Genomic DNA, 20,537 nt, shown 5'->3' on the forward strand with positions numbered 1-20,537 from the left:
TCTCTTGACACTTTGGTTCAATGATGCAAACAAAATTGGTGCAACAATGGCAGATTATCTAACAGTCATGCATTGTGAGTCGTGACGATTATTCCGAAACATCTTCTTCTCCTTCTTTTCCTTCTTTTCCTTATCCTCTTTTTTCTCCATCGTCTCCTCCTCCTTTTCCTTCTGTTTCTTCTTCTCTATTTTCTACTTTGTTTTTAATTTTTCTTCTACTTCTTTATTTTCTTCTTCCTTTACTTATTTTCTTCTTCGTCTTCTCCTCCTTTTCATCTTCACCTTTGCCTTCGACTCCTTCTTCATTTCCTCCTCCTCTGGCTCCAGGTGACCGGTGTGGTGCAGGACCGGGAGGGCTCCGCCCACTACATCCTGTCCGGGACCTGGGACGACAGGATGGAGTGCGCCAAGATCGTGGACAGCAGCCCCGGGTGCGGAGGCTCCGAGGGCAAGCAGAAGACCGTCTACCAGACCCTCCCAGCCAAGCTGCTCTGGAAGAAGTACCCTCTCCCGTGAGTCCTCCTTCCCTTCAGCACACAGAATGAGAACCAGAAGGGAGAATAAGTCCCAGTCCCATTTCTCTCCCCTTAACAAGAACACTTGCTTCGAGTGCCCTTAGCTGCAAGTCAGCTACTGAGCTGGCTAGCATTCAAGGGTTGATTTTTAAGGGAAAAACAGCACTCCCCCTTGCTCCCTTAAGTATTGGGACACCCTACCCCTTCGCAGGAACGCACAAAATCTAGGGTTAGGGCTCAAATCTAGGGGAAGGAGGAGAATTGGGACACGGCCTTACACTAAAATGACATACAGGTAGCTGATGGAAAAGGACACAATCTGAGGATCGCAGAGCTACATTGATTGAAGAGGTCGATTTAAATCAAAAGTTTTTTGATATTTTGGACAGAAAATATGAGCAGTGGGATGTGCAAGCAGTTACAGATGTGAGGAAAGCCTCCTCCCCGAGGGATAGCCTTGGGAAAAACACATCTTTAATGCCGGTGAACCTCTCCGGTTCATAGAGAATGTGAATAGTGGTTAGCCTTGTTGTTTGATAGTAATCTATCATCACTTGTCTTCAGCACATTCCAAACAGCACTTTATTTATATTTGCTGTTTATATATTTGCAGTCCAGTAAGTCAAGGATCCACACTCTTCCAGTTCTGTTCCTCGTCTCTTCCTGGTTCTCCCTCATCTCTTCCTGTTCCTCCTTTCTTTCTGGTTCTCCCTCATCTCTTCCTGGTTCTCCCTCCTCTCCTCCTGGTTCTCCCTCCTCTCATCCTGGTTCTCCCTCCCCTCCCGTAGAGACAACTCTGAGAACATGCACTTCTTCTCCACGCTGGCGCTGACGCTGAACGAGCCCGAGGACGGGGTGGCGCCCACCGACAGCCGCCTGAGGCCGGACCAGCAGCTGATGGAGGCGGGCCTCTGGGACGAGGCCAACATCCAGAAGACCCGCCTGGAGGACAGGCAGAGGCTGGAGAGGAAGAAGAGGGAGGCACAGGCCAACGAGGCTCTGGAGGAGGGTGAGTGGACGGACGGGTGAATAACAATGGCATTATTTATTCATCACCTCGTCATCTATGATCATCACTTTATTCATGCAGCACCTTGGGTACATGGAGAGCAGCTCAAAGTGTAACACAACTGAAACCAAACCGCTTCTAGGGACAAAGACTTTATATCACATGTTCATACGTGTGCAGTGAAAGGTTATTGTGGCTGGCTCCCCACAGACTATGGAACCTATACAGTAAAACAACCAAGGTATAGAGATATACAGTCTAGATCTATATACTATAGATCTACGTAGCATAGAGCTATACTATATAGAATTGTACTATTTAGATCTATACTATACAATTTAGATCTAAAGAGTATATATGTAGATAGTATAGCTCTATGCTATGTAGATCTAAAGTATATAGATCTAGACTGTATATCTCTATACCTTTGTTGTTTTACTTTATAAAACGGGTGGCTTAAATCAAGCGATCTGATTGGTTCCCAACTGTTGTATATTGAGCGTATACACACAGCTATGACGCCCGTTCAGTTTACGGAGTTCAGTATCACTCCGCGCCTAACTTGAACTGTTGTTTATTTATATATAAAAGCAATAGCATAGTTCACTGAAGCCTAAAAAACATGTTGATTTATGGAGAGGGTGGAAATGTTGTAAAGCAATAGGCACACGGTGAGTGAACTCGATAGTAGGCTAAATTGCCGGCGAACCAAGCTACCGTCTTTAGCCTAGCCTTCTCTCTGAAGGACGCTACAGTGTGTTGCATAGCAACCGCCATACACTTTGCCGGCAGCCAGGAGGGACTACTTTTTTGTATTCGTTAAAAAAATGCTTTTCCGACTTTCTAGCTTTTTCAAAATTGAGGGTGTCTATGACTTCGCCATACTTACGTAATCGTTTTATAAAAGCAATAGCTCACTTCAGTCAGTGGTATACGGTCATTATACCACAGTTAAGGGGGCACAGCCTGTCGTGATCTATTGCTTAAGTATATGTCTATATATTATAGATATACGTAGCATAGAGCTATACTATATATAATTGTACTATTTAGATCTATACTATTTAGATCTAAAGAGTATATATCTAGATAGTATAGACACATGCTTTATAGATCTTTATAGTATAGGTCTAGACAGCATAGATCTATATAGTATATATCTGGATAGTATAACCTATATAGTTTAGATATACTCTAGTATTTATCTATATAGTAAAGATCTTTATAGTATAGAACGATATTATGTCGACCTATACGATATAGACCTATGGTCGTATTATAGATCTGTATAGTGGAGCAGCGACAATAGCATCTGAACGTGGCGGTTTAGTTTGGAACCGAGACAACTCGGTTCAGAAAAACGTTATCTGTTGACATCCAACCACACAACCGTGATGCACCACCGTGTGGATGTGTGTGACTCCTCAGGCCAAGACCTCGAAGGCTACCACCCCCTGTGGTTCGAGAAGAGGACCAACGATGGAGGGGAGCGGACCTTCGTCTACCGGGGCGGTTACTGGGAGGCCAAGGAGAGGCAAGACTGGACCCAGTGTCCGGAGATCTTCTGAGGGCTTTTAGGCCTGCACTTTGGGACTCTACTGCTTCTAGGCCTGGACTTGGACCCTAGAGGGGAGGCGGTTGAAGGAGGTTGATGAGATATCGTTAGCTGCTGTGTGTGTGTGTGTGTGTGTGTGTGTGTGTGTGTGTGTGTGTGTGTGTGTGTGTGTGTGTGTGTGTGTGTGTGTGTGTGTGTGTGTGTGTGTGTGTGTGTGTGTGTGTGTGTGTGGAGTTAACCTAACTGTTTTCCTGCTTAAATTAGATCCATTTAATAACTTACCTAAATACTTAGACTATTAAATCATAGTTTAGACTCACTGATAATAATATCCCCATCTACTTTGTGCTGCTTAATGTAGAACAGCATATGTGTTTATACTGAGAACGGTCTCGGATCATTTGAGCATTGTTTTTATGTTCATTGCTTGTAGACCAAGGTGTGTGTGTGTGTGTGTGTGTGTGTGTGTGTGTGTGTGTGTGTGTGTGTGTGTGTGTGTGTGTGTGTGTGTGTGTGTGTGTGTGTGTGTGTGTGTGTGTGTGTGTGTGTGTGTGTGTGTGTGTGTGTGTGTGTGTGAGAGTGATATGAGAGGGAAGAGTGAGTTGTCCATGGTCTAACGAAAAGTTATATGCATTAAAAAGGGACTTCATTAATGGGGTGTGTGTTATCGCGGGACGGGAGTGGATAGGGCAATCTGTTGTTTTTAAATTTCTGGAGCAGCGTTCCCTTTCTGGAGGGTGACCTTGGTGAGATGTAGAGTATAGTTCTTCCACATTCATAGGCTTTCATGCTGCAGCTTCATTCACTGGTCCCACTCGATGGTGTCGGGAAAATATTCATATTTGTAAATACCAAAACTGCATATATAAGCATTTTCTTTCTTTTACTGATGGGGACAATTCAATAAGTCAATTAAAACCAAACCGCTGTCCATAGATAGTAGACACAGAAACATATGTAAATGGTTCACCAGAAGTGTCTGACCTAGGTGTTTATGTACCGGACTGCTCAGGCTCATTCTTGACCTTGAAGAGGTGTCGTCCACACTGGGGACATGTCCTCACCACTTTTTTGAAATGGCAGATTTTGTCCCCATCCCTTTTTAAAAGAATAATTTGTTAAAAAATAGATCCGTAAAATAGCTTGCTCAAAGAAATGTGAACTAACAAATGAGGATACTTTGAAAAATGTTTATTTGCACGATAAAACATACAATGTTTAATACAGTAAATACAGAAGAAAGTGTCCAAAAGTGACATAAGGATGCACACGTAATGTGTCTACTCTGTAGTAGCCTAGGCCCTTTTGATGCATCCTTATGCAATTTTCTTTCTCGCTGTAAGTATCTACTGACCTCATACCGATGTCCCCATTACATCGCCTCAAATCGCACATGTTGAGGACAGTTTTTAAGATCTTTATTTTCATCTGAGCACTTACATCCCAACCACTTTTCAATACCGAGTGACACTTAAATTAACCTCCTGTTTGAAAGATTTTTGCCCATTTGAATCATAACAGCAATTAAATTGTAATTGCGAACGATTCACACCTCGGTTTCCCTTTGGCACAATCCAGCGGGAGAACACCCTGCAGTTATAAATTAATAAGGCTAGGTCTTGTCTCAACAAGCCTTTTCTTACTTTTCTTAACGCACTCTCTTCTCCCCTGCAGACTTCCCGTTGTGTTATCTAAGTGTTCCCTATACTTTACAGCTCCATTGTTCACCTTTTAGGTGTTGTCAGCAATATGTCAACTACACGACAGGCAGCATAGAGATGCTGTCTTAGAGAGGATCAAATGTCAAGGAAAGAGGTTTGCTTAAGGTGCTTCATACAACAAGATTAAAGTGTGAATGGTTTAAAAAAAAACATTCAACTGCTGTTTAACACAGCTCTGTCTAGGATATGGTAGTCCTTAGCAAAAGCTTTGCAACAAATCTACGTTTTAAATGCAGCCAGGTATTGAACCATTGTGTCTTTTATGTGGTATGATGCGTCCTCATGCATTGAGACAAATGACTTGGAGAAAACTATATCAGCTGTATTTGCAGGTGGAATAAGCACATGTAACAGTCAGGTTCTAAAACAGCACTTTTTATTCTTGTTTCATCTTGTGTGCCAAATGTGAAACACAAAAGGTACAACATGTACAATGGCTGGAAGATGTTGTTTCATGTATATTTCAGGCACTTCTGTAAAATTATAGGTCTATGTGTGTAAATATATCCTCAATTAAACAACGACTGAATATCAGGTGATACATTTTTGGCAAATGACTCAATACTGATGACAAATGTATAATTTTGATGTATCACAAAGAATAGAAGCTTAAAGAAGCAAACGGGCTGTTTATTGTGCATAGCGTCATGGTTGTCTGCAGCCAAAAGCCACACAGCATGTGACAACATACAGCATAGATGCATGATTTTAGAGTGCTGCTGAAGCACGTTTAGTTGTTTAAGGCCTCTGTATCTAATTAGGGAAAGTTTATATTAATTCAATGAACATGATGTGAATTCACCTTTTGTGCCCTATGACCTCGAACATTTCTGTTTTTGAGCTCAAATAAAAACACAACTGTAACTTAGGTTAGGTACTATACTTCTTACTATAATACAATTGTGAGTTTAAGTTGTATGAGTGAGGAGAAATAAAGAGACAAGCAGTCGGTCAACCCCATACTCTAAGGTTTACCCAATGTATTTTCTGTGTTTTGTAGCCTACAAATAAAAAAATCACAAACACATTGATTCACATACAGACTATGCCGTTTTGGACGAGCAAAATAAGAGTGATTTATTTGAAAAAGACGCATTAAAAGAGACTGAAGATCCTATTTGCTTATTATACTTATTATTATATAGCCTATCCATAGCAGGGCAGTGTGCACTGCAGTGTAAAATGAGTCACACACACACACACACACACACACACACACACACACACACACACACACACACACACACACACACACACACACACACACACACCAACCGACGGGAGGATACTGCTGCTGGGATGCTGTCAACACCAAGTTACTCATAGGTAAAGTAACCAACTACAAAAACCCGGGATATTTTTACTGTAAGGTAGGTACAGGCAGACAGACTCGACCCTTAATGTTCGACGGAAAACGATTTGCTGAGGTTGCCGGTTAATGTATTCACCTGATGTGATTCTCATGGCTCCAGTGTAGCTAGCGTCGGTAGCTAGGCTGAGAGAGGATCCGGCAATGAACCGTTATCCAGCTCTACCGCAACGCAATTTCCGTTCTCTTACTTCCTATGTTTTGTGTAAGCCCCTTAAAAGGCCCCGGGTCAGAGGAATAAGAACATAACAAGAATAATAACAGAGAGAACCAATATGGAGATTTGACAAATTTGAATTCGACTGAGCAATATCCAAAACATGTAACGTAAACGAAGTCCTTCCCTCTCTTGCCGTTAAACCCATGTAACCGAAGTCCCGCCCTCCCTCAAATAACGCTCTTCCGAAGCATCCGGTTCCAGGTGTCCCGTCGTGAGACGAGAACGCCTGGGACGAGGTGAGCTGGAGGCTAGCTAGACACCCGACTTTGCTATGAGGCTAAGGTGATTGTAGGACAACAACACAAGTCGAGGCCACAATTTTCAGATACTAGTGTCAAGTGACAGTCAGGCACCACTCGCCAGGTTGGCTACGGAACATTTCTGACATGATAATGTTGTCGCGGTTAATAATACATAAACGATACATATTTATATATTAGCGTCGCCCCTTTGATGTGGTGTGTGCCGCTATATTGCGCGCTTGATTATCTATGTTTTTGTTTATAGTACTGGGTTGTGGTTCAGAGACACCGCGCGATGACAGCATGAAGTCATCTGCTATTTAAAAAACACATGTTGCACTCGAGGACTGGCTGGCATATGGTGGTTAAACGCAGTGTAGGACAGCGTGTCCGGACAAAGTGTTCCTCTAAGAACGACGGGGTGCCAGTCTGGCGTATTCATGATCACGACCGTATGGTCCATGTATGTATTTCTTTATTTTGTCAAATTTCGTTGTTTCAAGAGAGCAACCAATCATCGCTTCTCGATGTGGAGCGGAGGCGGGTCCCAACTTCCGGGCAACCAATGAGGGGAAAGCACGCTTTCGCCTGTCTTCCTGGTGTAGCATCCGGGCTTGCGATTGGTATGGGTGGGGTGAGTCAGGTTATGGGTGGTTCCTCTTACACAACCGGGATCAGATGCAAAATACAAGCGCGTGGCTTTAGGCGGTATCGAATACAGGTTTACTTTGCAGCGAAATAAAACGCAACACCCAGGCGACCCACATCAGCCCGCATCGGAGAAACGAGCAGTCTGTCACTCCACTCCAGAGGAAAACAAATCGGATTGCCTGTTTGTTGTTTCTTTGCGATGTGAACACGTGTTGGTCTTTTTTACAGAGACGAGAATGATACGAACATGATTAGTGACGATGGCGTCTCCAGAAGCGAGGTCACCGAGCGAGAACCCAGAGGGAGGAGACCCCTCTCGGAGATGCTTCATCTGCTGTCGGCTGTCATTGTCTGGCTCGTCACGGGAACCACCATCTCCAGTCTCAACAAATGGATATTCGCGGTGTACAACTTCAGGTACCCGCTGCTGTTATCCGCGCTGCACATGCTGACAGCCATCGTGGTGGACTATGGGCTGATCAAGCTGCGGACGTTCCGACACAAGGGCTCCGGAGGGGAGCCGGACCTGTCGCACAGCGCCCGCTGCAAGGTGTTCCTGCTGAGCCTGACGTTCTGCGCTAGCATCGCCTTCGGCAACATGGGCCTGAACTATGTGCAGCTGTCCTTCGCCCAGATGATCTACACCACCACGCCGCTCTTCACCCTGGCCATCTCCACGCTGATCCTGGGCAAGCAGCACCACATCCTCAAGTACACCGCCATGATGCCCATCTGCCTCGGAGCCTCCTTCAGCATCATGGGCGAGGTGCAGTTCGACCAGACCGGCTGCTTCTTCGTGTTTGCCGCCACTATGTTGAGGGGTGTCAAGTCCATTCAGCAAAGTAAGTACTTTCTAGACTCGTTTGGCTGGTTTCTCAGACAGCGTAAGCGGAATATATATTTGATTGTCATGCGTCGTAAACGTGGAAATAACTTCTTGGTAACCGCGCACCCTGATTTATGTGGTGGCTCACACTTGTAATTTGCAGGTCCGGAAAAGTTTACGTTTACAGTTTTCCTTCAGTCTTGTACACACCCTGAGGGCGTTGTGTCTAAGGGAATACTTTTAGTGTTTTCCTAACCAATCATTTCCCTACACCCTCCCTCTCACACTGTACAGTCATGTGCCGCTAGTTGTAGACAGATGTTCTCTGTGTTGAGTTGCTGTCATGTGGGTTAGTTACGTAATGTCCCCCCTACGATCATTTAGTTAAGTCGCTACGCTCAGACAAGCATGGTTTTGTGATGACAATTTGTTCAGGCAATGAACCATGAAATGCACATGATGTGGTTCATAATGTCAGAAGACAGATTGAATAGTCCTACATGACGGAATCAGTATTCTGGTGTTGTTCTGCGGTCAGGGGAACAATGTGTTGTGCCCCTTCATCACAGCTCAGTCCCTGACCCTACTTTGGGTGGTCATAAATCACCCAGGCTATATGAATCCCCTGGTAAAGTCAAACGTTACAGTTGTCGCAACTAATCATTTCCCCTTAATTCATGAATTTCGACCAAACAAACCAATCAGACACTGTAGGGGTGTGGTCAGCTCTCTTTCCATCTTGCAGAACTTGTGTTGTCATTGTGTCTGTCTGTGGTGTTTACCTTTGGGCTTGACAGCTTTGGCTTCACTGAGTCACACATACCGTTATAGGCCAACAGCTGGCATACCACCAGGACTAATGACACATGGCCTTCAGTGGGAAGTTGGTTCGGTGAAGACATCTGAAATGGAGAGAGACGAGGTGTGTGTGTGTGTGTGTGTGTGTGTGTGTGTGTGTGTGTGTGTGTGTGTGTGTGTGTGTGTGTGTGTGTGTGTGTGTGTGTGTGTGTGTGTGTGTGTGTGTGTGTGTGTGTGTGTGTGTACAGCGCATGAACAAGCCTGTAAAGCTGGTTCAAAGGCCAGCGGGACTAGGTAAACAGGGTATTACAAACGCATTCTTCTCATCTCTGGAGCCCTGCGGTGTCCCGCCTCCTCGGTATTCAGCTGTGTGTGTGTTGTGGTTCCTCTGTGCCGCAGGCATCCTGCTGCAGGAGGAGAAGATCAACTCCGTGTTCCTGCTCTACCTGATGGCCATCCCCAGCTTCTGCATCCTGGCGGTGGCGGCGCTGGCCCTGGAGAACTGGTCGCTGCTGGAGTGGCCGCGGCACTACGACGGCCACCTGTGGCTCTTCATCGTGCTCAGCTGCCTGGGCTCGGTGCTGTACAACCTGGCCAGCAGCAGCGTGATCGCGCTCACCTCGGCCGTCACGCTGCACATCCTGGGCAACCTGAGCGTGGTGGGCAACCTGCTGCTCTCCCAGCTGCTGTTCGGCAGCGAGCTCACGGCGCTCAGCTACGCCGGCGTGGCACTCACGCTGAGCGGCATGCTCATCTACCAGAACTCGGAGTTCCTCGGCGACTACCTGGACGCCCGCAGCGCCGCCAAGGCCTCAGCAGGGGCGGGGAATCGGCGGGGAATCGAGGACACGGATGGGGATGAGGATGAGGGCCGCCGGGAGGAGGAGGAGGAGGAGAGGGACCACGGGGGTCGCGTGGAGGAGGAGGATGGATCTCCTTCTGGCCCGTCTGGGCTGACCGTGTCGCATCACCACACGGAGAGGTTATCTCCGAGGACAGAGCGGGACAAGATGGACTGAAGGGGAGGGAAAGAGGGTGATGATGGTTTGAAGCTGGCTCTTGGTGGCTACCTCAGTAGGTAGGCTGGATGTAGAGGTCAAGGAGGCGGACTGAAGGGAGGAGGAGAGACTGACAATGGACGATTGCGTAAAGAAAGCTCTAGTTTGCTACCTCAGTTGGTTCTGGTATTGGACGACTAGGAGATGGACTGAAGTGGAGGGAGATGATGAGAACAGGCTGGTTTAAGGTGCTACCTCAGTGGGTAGTCTGGATCCAGAGGACGAGGAGAGGGACCGGGGTTCTCAGGAGGCCATTCATGCTGATGACGACAAAACCATGTTTGGTTTTTTTATTTGTTTTGTTTTTTTTAGGATCAGATTTTTGTTTTTGTTTACTTTACACTGTGCAAATGTATTTATTTTACTGCAACGGGGGCAAAGCATGAGAAACCGCAAAGAAGGTGGGTGGTGTGGGTGATGATGGTTTGTCCGGGATCCTTCAGAATGCTCTGATGCCTGCATAGCACACTGAACTATTTGGTACCTCATGATGAGAGCTGTTATACTAACCGCACTGTGAACATGGAGGACTCTATTCATCCACTGCTACAAGCTTGTAAAGGTCTACATGTGAGGGATAGACGCAGCTACACGTCAGGGATGGACAGATCTGCATGTCAGGGACAGACGGATCTACAAGTGAATGACAGTTAGTTCTCCGCTTGAATAACAAAATAGGCTCCTCTATTTTTAAGTACTGTATTCAAAAGTACTGTTCATTTTTTTCAGGTGTGTGTGTGTGTGTGTGTGTGTGTGTGTGTGTGTGTGTGTGTGTGTGTGTGTGTGTGTGTGTGTGTCAGAAGCGGGCCAAGAACTACACACAAATGCATTAGTTGCGTAATGGTTTAAATGATGAGGTTCAAGAGATTGTTGTTGTGTGGCCAGGGCGTCTCATCTGGTGTCGGGGGTAACATGTGATTCGCTCTGCAGAAGCTCAGAGGCCACAGCACAGCTGCCCTCTTAGTGCACACTAGTTAAGTTTCCCGGCTTAAAAACCTTTTCAAATATGACTCCAATTAATGACCTTTTCCCACAGTGGCTTATTATCTATTATTATTATTAGACCGTAACACTCTAAGGAGTCTCAACTCCATTTTCCTGCTCTCCTCCCTGTGGAGAAGCTGACGAGGAAGACCCAAAGCTTGCAAATGCTTCTGAGGATCTAACCAATGAGAGCCCAGCTTGTTGGTTTTTCTAAACTGCAGGTGCCTCTTCTAGTAGTCTATGGTCTACTGTAGTCTTTAGTCTAATGTAGTCTATAGTCTACTGTAGTCGGTAGGCTACAGCGGTCTGTACTGTCGGTAAAGACTGTACCGACTTTACTGTGTGACATGGTTCTTGTTCACGTGCTTTATTTTAATGCATTCAATGCATTTTAGTTTATTTTAAGTAAATAATGTTATTTGTGATGAACTGGCCATAACAATCACAGGATATATAAGCTAATCAAATTGAACCTGCAACCTATCTCAAGCATACAGTATAATTAAAAGAATAATGTTTAAAGATTAAGATTATTAAAGCTTATGCTTTTACTTTTATTACTGAAGATCTGTCTATTCTGCTTGTTTAAGGTCGGTCACAGGTCAAATAGCACATATGTTTCACACAGGGCTGGTAAAAAGATTTTACCACAGGATATAGGATGCTAATGCATCTATAAGGATCTTAAATAATAACAATGCCAATGTTTTTGTCACTTTTCAAATGATATTTCTGCCTCTTCCAGTAGGGGGTGCCATATAAAAGCTGATGGTCTGATCTTTTTTCAGCCACTAGAGGACAAACCGATGAGTGAGTTTTAACGTTTATCATGGAGGTCAAGTTCCCCACACTCATTGGCCGATGTGCCAGCTTCCTTCCTTCCCATTGTTTTACTAGTAGACACAGCGGTGGGCAGGCTCCATGTCAGGGAAGCTCTGATTGCTTGTTGAAACATGATACCAGGATGGTGACCTTGACTTTCCAGCATCCTGGCCACACCAGATCACATTAAGCACTGGCCGCTCTGGTAACCCACGAGGTATGAGGAAGTCAAGATGACTCATCACAAGCCATTTAAAACCCTATCCACTTATGACATCACGAGTCAACAGATGCATGATGGTTTGATCCTATCCAGTCCGACCAGTTGGAAGGGTCCTCCAATGAGGGCACTGTAACCCTAACCTTTGACCTGTCCATTGCATGTCTGGGTGGGAGTTCATCCCACTAATGATGTCACAAATTGATATATTTAGCAACGGCTTGTGTGGGTACAGGACCCTCTCACCTGGTGGTATAGTGGAGCCTTGTAGCATATGCTGGGAGCAATGTTTCCATTAAAAACAGTAAACGGTTTTAATACAAGACTATCATGTGAAATATAAACTGAAAACTAGAATAATGTCACAGCTGTACATGCTATGGCAAATGCAATAATTAATTATGACTTAATCAAGTGTCAACGATTAGAGGTTTATGTACTGATTGATGTACTGACTGATTCTAATGACTATTGATTTCCTCAAATGTCAGGCTTGTCAAGTCTTTCCTTTTAGTTAAGTAAACACACATTGCAATGGGCAGCCACATAACAAAGCTTAACCGATGTATACACACTAATGCTACACTACTTTGAACAGAATTTTGTCTTTTTAAGAAGGAATACTCATTTCAGCTGACTGCAACTTTATAGCCACATAGAGTTAAGGATATGCTACCGTTATGATACACCCTCATTAACTTGTTTTGATTGTCCTTCCATGACGATTGTGTTTGGCCTCGTCCTCCATAGCAGTTATGGAGATCCAGCCTTCAACGCATGTTCTGTGTTTCGCATTGTTTCATTTTTCAACAGGGGTGTATATAGTTATTTTAATATTTATGTATTTTACAATATGGCTGGCGCAAATATAAAAAAGATGAACAATGAAAATTTTGCACCTTGTCTCTTTCAAATTTTAATTGTATCAGAATGTTATTTAGGTGACGTTTTAAGGCCCAACAATATTCATGAGCATAAAAAGTAACACAATCATAAAAGCCTCTGTGGCAGATGTTTCTCACATCTGCGCGTCATGGGGAATGAATGTCTCCCACAATTCCCCTTTACAATGAGTGTCTTCTTTCAAACCCATGACTGTACCCAGTTGCCTCAGTTGATAACGTGGTATTCTCACCAAGTGACAAATTCACAGAAATTATTCCTTCAGTTCTTCCTTACTGAAGAGGATCTGAAAATTAACTAAAGGCCACAGTAGCCATATTGTGGTTTAAACTAGAGTGTCTACCTAAATTCACCACTTGATGGCGCCGTTTGCAAGGTTTCATGCACTCTTCATTGCATAGAAGATGATACTAGGAAATATTCAGCATAGCTGGATCATAACTAGACCCATCAAGAAGTTGAATAGACTGTAATTCACTAACTGGCATCTCTTGGAGTGTGTGAGTGCAGAGTTGGCTGAACGAGAATGCGTAGGAGGTCTACTGATTGGTTCATACAAAGACATCTTGACTCCCTTGAACACCACGCTCCAGCCTTTGCCTGAATAAGGCAGTGCTGTTTGCTCATATTTTCCTTGTTATGTTTAACCCATTCAGTTCCCGGGAATTCACGGACACTGCACTTGTGAAGAGTGCCTGAGGAATCAGCACTCCTTTAAAGGAATGTCAAAAATGTGATCATAGGCCGACATTAACGGGGATATTCAGAGTCATACATCCAAGTCATATACATAAACGCTAGATTAGGGAATGCAAATTGCGTCACACCGTGTTGAACTTGCCGTGTTTAGAGGTCGTTACCTCGTGGTTCTTCTGGTTCTGTCTCACAAGATGGCACCCATCGTGATATAAGTTTGAGTATCTAGGGCTTGTACATCGGAATGCATTGCTTTTTGTCTGACATTTTGTGATGAGAGTCTATGTAGAGTAAAGACGATAGTTATGTTGTATCTCTAATTCGATTAAACTTAAATATACCGTAAACTAGGCTCATCATGTTAACATTCCCATTCAATGAGACAAAAGCTGTGACAGGTTCTAACACAACAATGGCACCCCATAATGATAAATAATTACACAATTAAATACTAAACAATTACCAAAACACAATTTATACCAATAACTTTCCTATATTTAACTTCCGAAATGGAGGCGATCATTGTGATGGGACGTCACGATTTACAAGCCATATAGGCTACAGGTCCATTTATTTTAACTCTAAAGATAGTGTTGCGGTACTGCTTAATTAAAGATATTGTCTGGGGTATTAAATCGTGTTTTGACAGAGTCTACTGGCCATCTAGTGATGGCCAGTTGCACAACAAACGAGAACCATGAGACTCAATCAAAACACAACTCAATCATTCCAAAGTTGGGCAAGCAAAAGTGGCTTATCTGAACAAGTGTCCTTATTATGGAGCATGGGTTGTGGGTGTGAAGAGGGGGTCGGGCTACAAAAAACGCTTCTCTACTGCTGCTGTATAAAGAGAAGAAGGACAGGGACTCCTCAACAGCCAGAACACCACAGACTTCAGGACAGCTGTTTGAGGAGCATTCTACCAGACATTACCAGCACCCTGAAGGACACTGACGATTTCACACCAAAATTCCACTTGATGAATGTCTATAGAGGTAAACAATGCATTTACACACATTCACATTTTATACAAAACATAACTAGAATAAAAATCGATCCAGATAATCCAGATTTTTTGTGTTTTTCATGTGTTGAAAACTTATGTTTTTGGTTCTCAGCGCTGACGGTGTTATTGCATACTTCTGCATGCAGTCAGTGCTACATTACTATATATGTACTTGTTCCAGACAGTTCTGTGCTGCTGCGCTGGGCCTGTTGCTGAGAAACAATGAGGGGCTCTCTAATAAACACAAACCTAACAGTTGGTCCTACGCGCCACTACATGGTTTACGTTGGTTTAGACTCACTCCAACAGTTTACTTGAACAGATACAATCTTGTTGCATGTTCTTGCCTGTTTCCCCACTTATTCTCCTGCTCCATACATTCTTGCCAACTAATTGAGAGATTTGTAATCTAACAAGATTGGTCGACTTGAAACTATTTCAATGACATTGTTGCTATTTTTGACTCCTCTTGTAATCATATGTAGGCTTTGTAGTCTTTTTTGAGCAAATGCTTACAAAAGTTCCCACAAAAATTGTGGGAACTTTTTTTCTGCAGTTGTCTGATCTAGCAGAACATGGAGGCCGATGCTGCTGTATCCTCTGGTCCCCCAAGCAGCCAGGACCTCGCTGCCATCCAGGATGAAGACGTCCTCAATAAAATGGTCAGGCAGTACAAACCAATGTGACAATGACCACCGCTAACGCATTACTTAGACACGGCTATTCACACTTTTGATGTGGTCCATATGTTCACGAAGACACACAGACTCAATCAGGCCCCATAAATGTAATTTCATTCGTTTATTTAAGTACTTTAAACTATATAGAATTAAATTTTATCATGAATGCTGCTTCAGATAGTCACGTCAACATAACATAAATTGTTGTTCTGTGTATATGTTGTTTATGTCACCATTACACACAGTGTTCATGGTGTACACAGTTATGATGACAGAAGTAATTAGACCAGAATTGGCTCTCACTGAAGAGTTTTTAAATCCCAAAGTGAGATTTTTGCTCAAAAATGATTAAATGTTTCCAGGATACTTTGCTGCTCAATTAGTACGTTATGTCAGCGTGTCGGCGTCTGTTTAGAGTGGATTTCTGTCTTCCAGCTGGATAAAGCTGTTGATTTTGAGGAGAGGAAAATGTTGCGAGCTGCACTCAGGGAACTGCTCAAGTCAAAGAGAGGTAAAGACCACAGCTTCAAAAAACACTCGCAGTCCCTGCCAATATAAATATATTTATGTTTGTTTATATTGTCTTCTCATCCTCATCAATCTCACATTACGTGAACAAATGGAATCTTTTCTTCTGCCTTTTTCCCCCCTTATTTGTTTTGCTCCATCCATTCTTCTATATATGATATATATATATATATATTTACATGTACATTCTGTTTCAAGTGGAACTTCAAGGACAACGTATCTTATTGATATGTTGTTTATCTTCCTCCATACTCTCAGATAAGAGAGAGAAGGACCGTGGGTCCAGACAGGAGGACTTGAAGGGTCTGAACCAAAGAGGGCAGCCAAGTCAGTGACCCCCCCCCCCTCAACCTCTCTTTATTTACGACAGAGTCCCTCAAACGAACTCCATTGATTTAAACCATGGAATCAATCAATTAACTATTTAAACTAACATGAAAATTCCTGACTTGCTCCCTGACCAAACAGAACCAAAGACCCCGGTGTCACCCATCCAGATGTCCTTTAACTGTCCCCCAAAGACCACCAGCAGGTAGGACCACACAACATCACCTGAAGCCCTACGATGATGCTGCTTCGACATCCCAAAATGCATTGTACTTCTATTCGTAGTTTATTGAAATTGTACTTAACTTTAAAAGCTTACGTGACCCTTTGAGTATATACTTTTATCGTATATACAAAATTGTATCCATGATATAGTATATCTTATACACTAAGTCCTTTTTAAAGAGCCACTGTAAGCACACATTGTATGCATTCCCTGTGTGTGTGTGTGTGTGTGTGTGTGTGTGTCCTGTACAGCTCGGACACCAGTGTAAGAAGCCCCACCGCCGCAGCGCCCAACACTAAAAACGTCAAGCAGATGCTGTTGGATTGGTGTCGCGCCAAAACGGAGCCATATGAGGTAAACCCAGTGTCACCTACTGCCCTCCTCTAGCTGTCTCTGCTACGTCGGGTCCCTCGGGGGTTTAAGGGAGTTTTCCCCCTTTCAGTGGCCCAGGGTTAGCATATATACATATCATGGGGGCCTGTTCGCAGCCCTTTGAGACTGTATAACTGGGATGGCTGGCTCTACAAATACACGTGACATGACTAACTCTGCTGTGTTCCCCTGTAGGGGGTGAGCATCAAGAACTTCTCTTCCAGTTGGAGCGACGGCATCGCCTTCTGCGCACTGGTGCACCGCTTCTTCCCGGACGCCTTTGAGTACTCCACCCTCAACCCCAACAAACGCAGAGACAACTTTGAGTTGGCGTTCACTACCGCAGAGTGAGTTAACGCAGGCCTTGTTTGAATTGGCGGCTCTGTCTTTGTTTTTACTTGCAATATGTAACAGCATGTGCTCACTATGTCATAACGGTTGTGGTTTGTGGTTAATGTGAGATGTGGTTTCATGCTACTGTAGGGATTAGGGTTTGGGTGGTTCCGTAATGTTATCGCATAAGTACCTCCATAAGTACCTCCTGTTAAAGGTTGTTACATTCTTTAATACATTTACCATTACACTGTATACTAGTGTAATATCCATGTACTTCCTCAACCAGCTAGAGTTATAGGTCACTCTCTCTACCCCTCTGTTTAACTTTTCTCTCTCTCTCTCGCTACCCTCTCTTTCTCTTCACTTTACTCTCTCGCTCTACACTCTCTCTTTATGTTATCTCTCCAACTCTCTCTCTCCCTTACTCTCTCTTCTCTCTCCATCTCTCTCTCTCTCCCTTCTCTTCTCTTTACTTTCGCTCTCTCTGCTCTTCTCTTTACTGTCCCTCTCTCTCTCTCCCTCTCTCACTCTCTCCTCTTTACTCTCTCTCTCTCTCTTCTCTTTACTCTCTCTCCATCTCCCTCTCACTCTCTCACTCTCTTCTCTTTACTCTCTCTCCATCTCTCTCTCTCTCTCTCTCTTCTCTTTACTCTCTCTTCTCTTTACTCTCTCTCCATCTCGCTTTCTGTCTCTCTTTCTCTATCTATCTCTATCTCCTTCCCCCATTTCTTGGTTTGCAGGAAGTTGGCAAATTGTCCCCCCCTGCTGGATGTGGAAGACTTACTGCGTATGGCAGAGCCAGACTGGAAGTGTGTCTACACATACATCCAAGAGTTCTACCGATGTCTGGTGGAGAAAGGCCTGGTCAAAACCAAAAAGAGGCCGTAGACGGCAACATCTTTGTATTTTTCTTTTACACCAATTTTTTTTTTACGGCAACATCTTTGTATTTTTATTTTACACCTATTATTATTATTTTTACAGTTTTTACTCTTATATCAAATGTAATACGACACTGTACTTAATGTACAGAACTCACCGTGATGATAAGCTTTGGTTTCATGGAGTGTTTTCACCACTAAGTGTTTTTTTGAATAATTGCACATCCTTGAGTGCTCTATTTGCAGTTTGTTTGTGTAGGTGTTAGCAAATGTATATGTGTGTGATTGTGTGTGTGTGTGTGTGTGTGTGTGTGTGTGTGTGTGTGTGTGTGTGTGTGTGTGTGACAGCTGGTACTTAGGAACATCATGTTCTGTTGAGATTATACAGATCTGCATTTAATGCATGCAGGCGGCAATGGATTTTCATGGCATGTCTACATTGTTTCTAAAGTCAACAATTTAGTATTTTGTTCCACTTTAATAAAACATATCTAAAATCATATTAAAACATATCTTGGTTACAGGGTCAAATCTGTATGGGATTGTAGTTGGAAAATCAATAATGATCAGGTCTAGTCTGTTGAGAGACGGTACACTACTGATAATAATAGGCCTACTCATAATGATACACCGTTAGGCCCAATCAAATACATGTTAGACATAAAGAATAACTTTATATCTACGACATTATTTATTATTGTTATTTTATATTTATTGTTATATTGTTTAACATCACTTTTTCTGTTGAACATGGTTATAATGTTTTGTGCTTTCTGAGTGGTAGGCGGTAGTCCCGCTAAAACCCATGGTGGGCCCATAGTGGCTGTTGCTGTGGTTGGTGACTTGCAATGAAATGCATTAACTGAGTGCATTGTAGCACACGTGCGGGGACAGATTGACGTTTTAATTCTTGACGCGCATCGAGGATTATTGCGTCATCGATTAGACTTATAGTTATTTATAGAACGAAAAAGAAAAGAACCTATGCTTGGGACTACGATCCCTGAGTGTGTAGTGCACCTGTCTCCTGGTCCCACTTCTTCACCGGGGTCGTGAAGAGGAGAGGTGTCGTCTGATGGCAGACCGGTCGGAACTGCATGGAGGTGCACGCCTATCACAGACGGACTAGTGCCACCGTTTACCCCTTTAAGCTCTCCGTGACGGCTCATCACTTTGACAAATGAGAGAAGCCGTTTCATATTCAGACGCCAGCGATATCAAACATCTAGGTACTACTCCATGGACTCAGACAAGTCAAACGCATACCTCATCCTCTTCCTCCTCCTCCTCTTCCTCCCGTGACACTCATCCCTTACGGGATGCGATTTATCAGGACGTGACAGAGATCCGCTCTCCATGGTACTGGTGTGCATCTGTCCTTCGAGCTGATTGACTTCGAGAGGGAAATCTCTCTCTCTCTCTCTCTCTCTCTCTCTCTCTCTCTCTCTCTCTCTCTCTCTCTCTCTCTCTCTCTCTCTCTCTCTCTCTCTCTCTCTCTCTCTCCTCGACCTTGTTCTCTCGTCTCTACCACAACAGCAGATTGTCCTTTCGAGAAACGAGGAAAAACACAACAAGAGGAAAGTGATGCTTCGCTACACGTGAATTTCAGTCGGTATCACTTTGCGGTTCACCTTGGAAAACGCGTGGAAGGTAAGTGAAATGCATTTTTATGTTTTCCACACCCTCTGCTTAAAGAGCAGGACGGAAACCATCGCATTCCTCCAGGGATTCCGTTGTGTTCCATGATGTCAGGCTGTCTGTCAAAGACTTTTTCAATTTCACCTACAAGGAATCATAATTATGTTCTCCGGCAGATTCCTCTATTATTAATGGAGCACGGTCACCTGGAGACAGCGCGCAGTTATTAAAGCTAACGCAACCTTATTCATTGGTCTTTTATCGTTAACACGAAACCTTTCACTGGTTGCTACTATGTGATGTCACGTGGCGCAAGCAATCTACTCAACTGCACGCCATGAATAAGTAAAGCAGGTGTATTATTGACTTGGGGGTGGGTCACTGGTGGTCTGTGTGTGTGTGTGTGTGTGTGTGTGTGTGTGTGTGTGTGTGTGTGTGTGTGTGTGTGTGTGTGTGTGTGTGTGTGTGTGTGTGTGTGTGTGTGTGTGTGTGTGTTTGTGTTTATGTGTGTGATATTATACTCTTTGAAGCTGCGGTGAAGCCAGCCCCCCACCGTGACCCTTATGTCCCCCCGAGCTGTTATCCATTATCAGCTGTACAGCTGGGCTGTACAGACAGACAGACAGACAGACAGATGTGACTGTAAGATGTGACTGTGATTGAAGGTCTTTGAAGTCATCACTCCTGGACGCCATACACATGCTCTTTGCTCCACCTAACTGACGTAGTAACTTGAAATGGATGTGTGTGTGTGGGGAGGGATCACTCACAAGCTCAACAGAAGATGGACTCTGTGTACACCTGCTTTCACTGGGTTCCATTTCCTGTGTCTACATCATTATCATCATCATCATCATCATCATCATTATCATTATCATTTATAATTGTGGAAGACCTTTGAAAGATACGCTCTGAATAGCTGAAGAGCCACCTGATATCCTCCTATCATGACAT

General features: G+C 43.9%; 3 protein-coding genes across 4 annotated transcripts in view; all 3 read left to right on the forward strand.

Moving 5' to 3' along the window:
* The window catches only part of osbp2a (oxysterol binding protein 2a), a gene marked incomplete at both ends in the record, with an annotated part of 15,603 nt that extends 12,511 nt beyond the window's left edge, over positions 1–3,092 (forward strand). For both annotated transcript variants that reach the window (XM_084486770.1, XM_084486771.1), the window contains 3 exons: positions 328–512; positions 1,304–1,524; positions 2,953–3,092. In XM_084486770.1, the coding sequence (XP_084342896.1) occupies positions 328–512; positions 1,304–1,524; positions 2,953–3,092 (546 nt within the window). The remainder of the gene's footprint in view (positions 1–327; positions 513–1,303; positions 1,525–2,952) is intronic.
* A 3,506-nt stretch (positions 3,093–6,598) lies between these two features.
* Positions 6,599–9,925, forward strand: slc35e4 (solute carrier family 35 member E4; the record flags this gene model as incomplete). The annotated part of the gene is made up of 3 exons (XM_084486390.1): positions 6,599–6,671; positions 7,511–8,124; positions 9,306–9,925. Exons 1-3 carry the CDS (start codon positions 6,661–6,663, stop codon positions 9,923–9,925), a joined length of 1,245 nt encoding a protein of 414 aa, XP_084342516.1. The 5' UTR covers positions 6,599–6,660.
* A 4,545-nt stretch (positions 9,926–14,470) lies between these two features.
* On the forward strand, positions 14,471–18,195 carry smtna (smoothelin a). The gene is made up of 8 exons (XM_084486545.1): positions 14,471–14,584; positions 15,152–15,257; positions 15,711–15,786; positions 16,062–16,130; positions 16,272–16,335; positions 16,608–16,710; positions 16,924–17,075; positions 17,805–18,195. Exons 2-8 carry the CDS (start codon positions 15,171–15,173, stop codon positions 17,950–17,952), a joined length of 699 nt encoding a protein of 232 aa, XP_084342671.1. The 5' UTR covers positions 14,471–14,584; positions 15,152–15,170; the 3' UTR covers positions 17,953–18,195.
* Positions 18,196–20,537: the final 2,342 nt, after the last annotated feature.

This window comes from Micromesistius poutassou, assembly GCF_964030765.1.
Source record: "Micromesistius poutassou genome assembly, chromosome: 22".
In the NCBI taxonomy this organism is placed as follows: domain Eukaryota; kingdom Metazoa; phylum Chordata; class Actinopteri; order Gadiformes; family Gadidae; genus Micromesistius; species Micromesistius poutassou.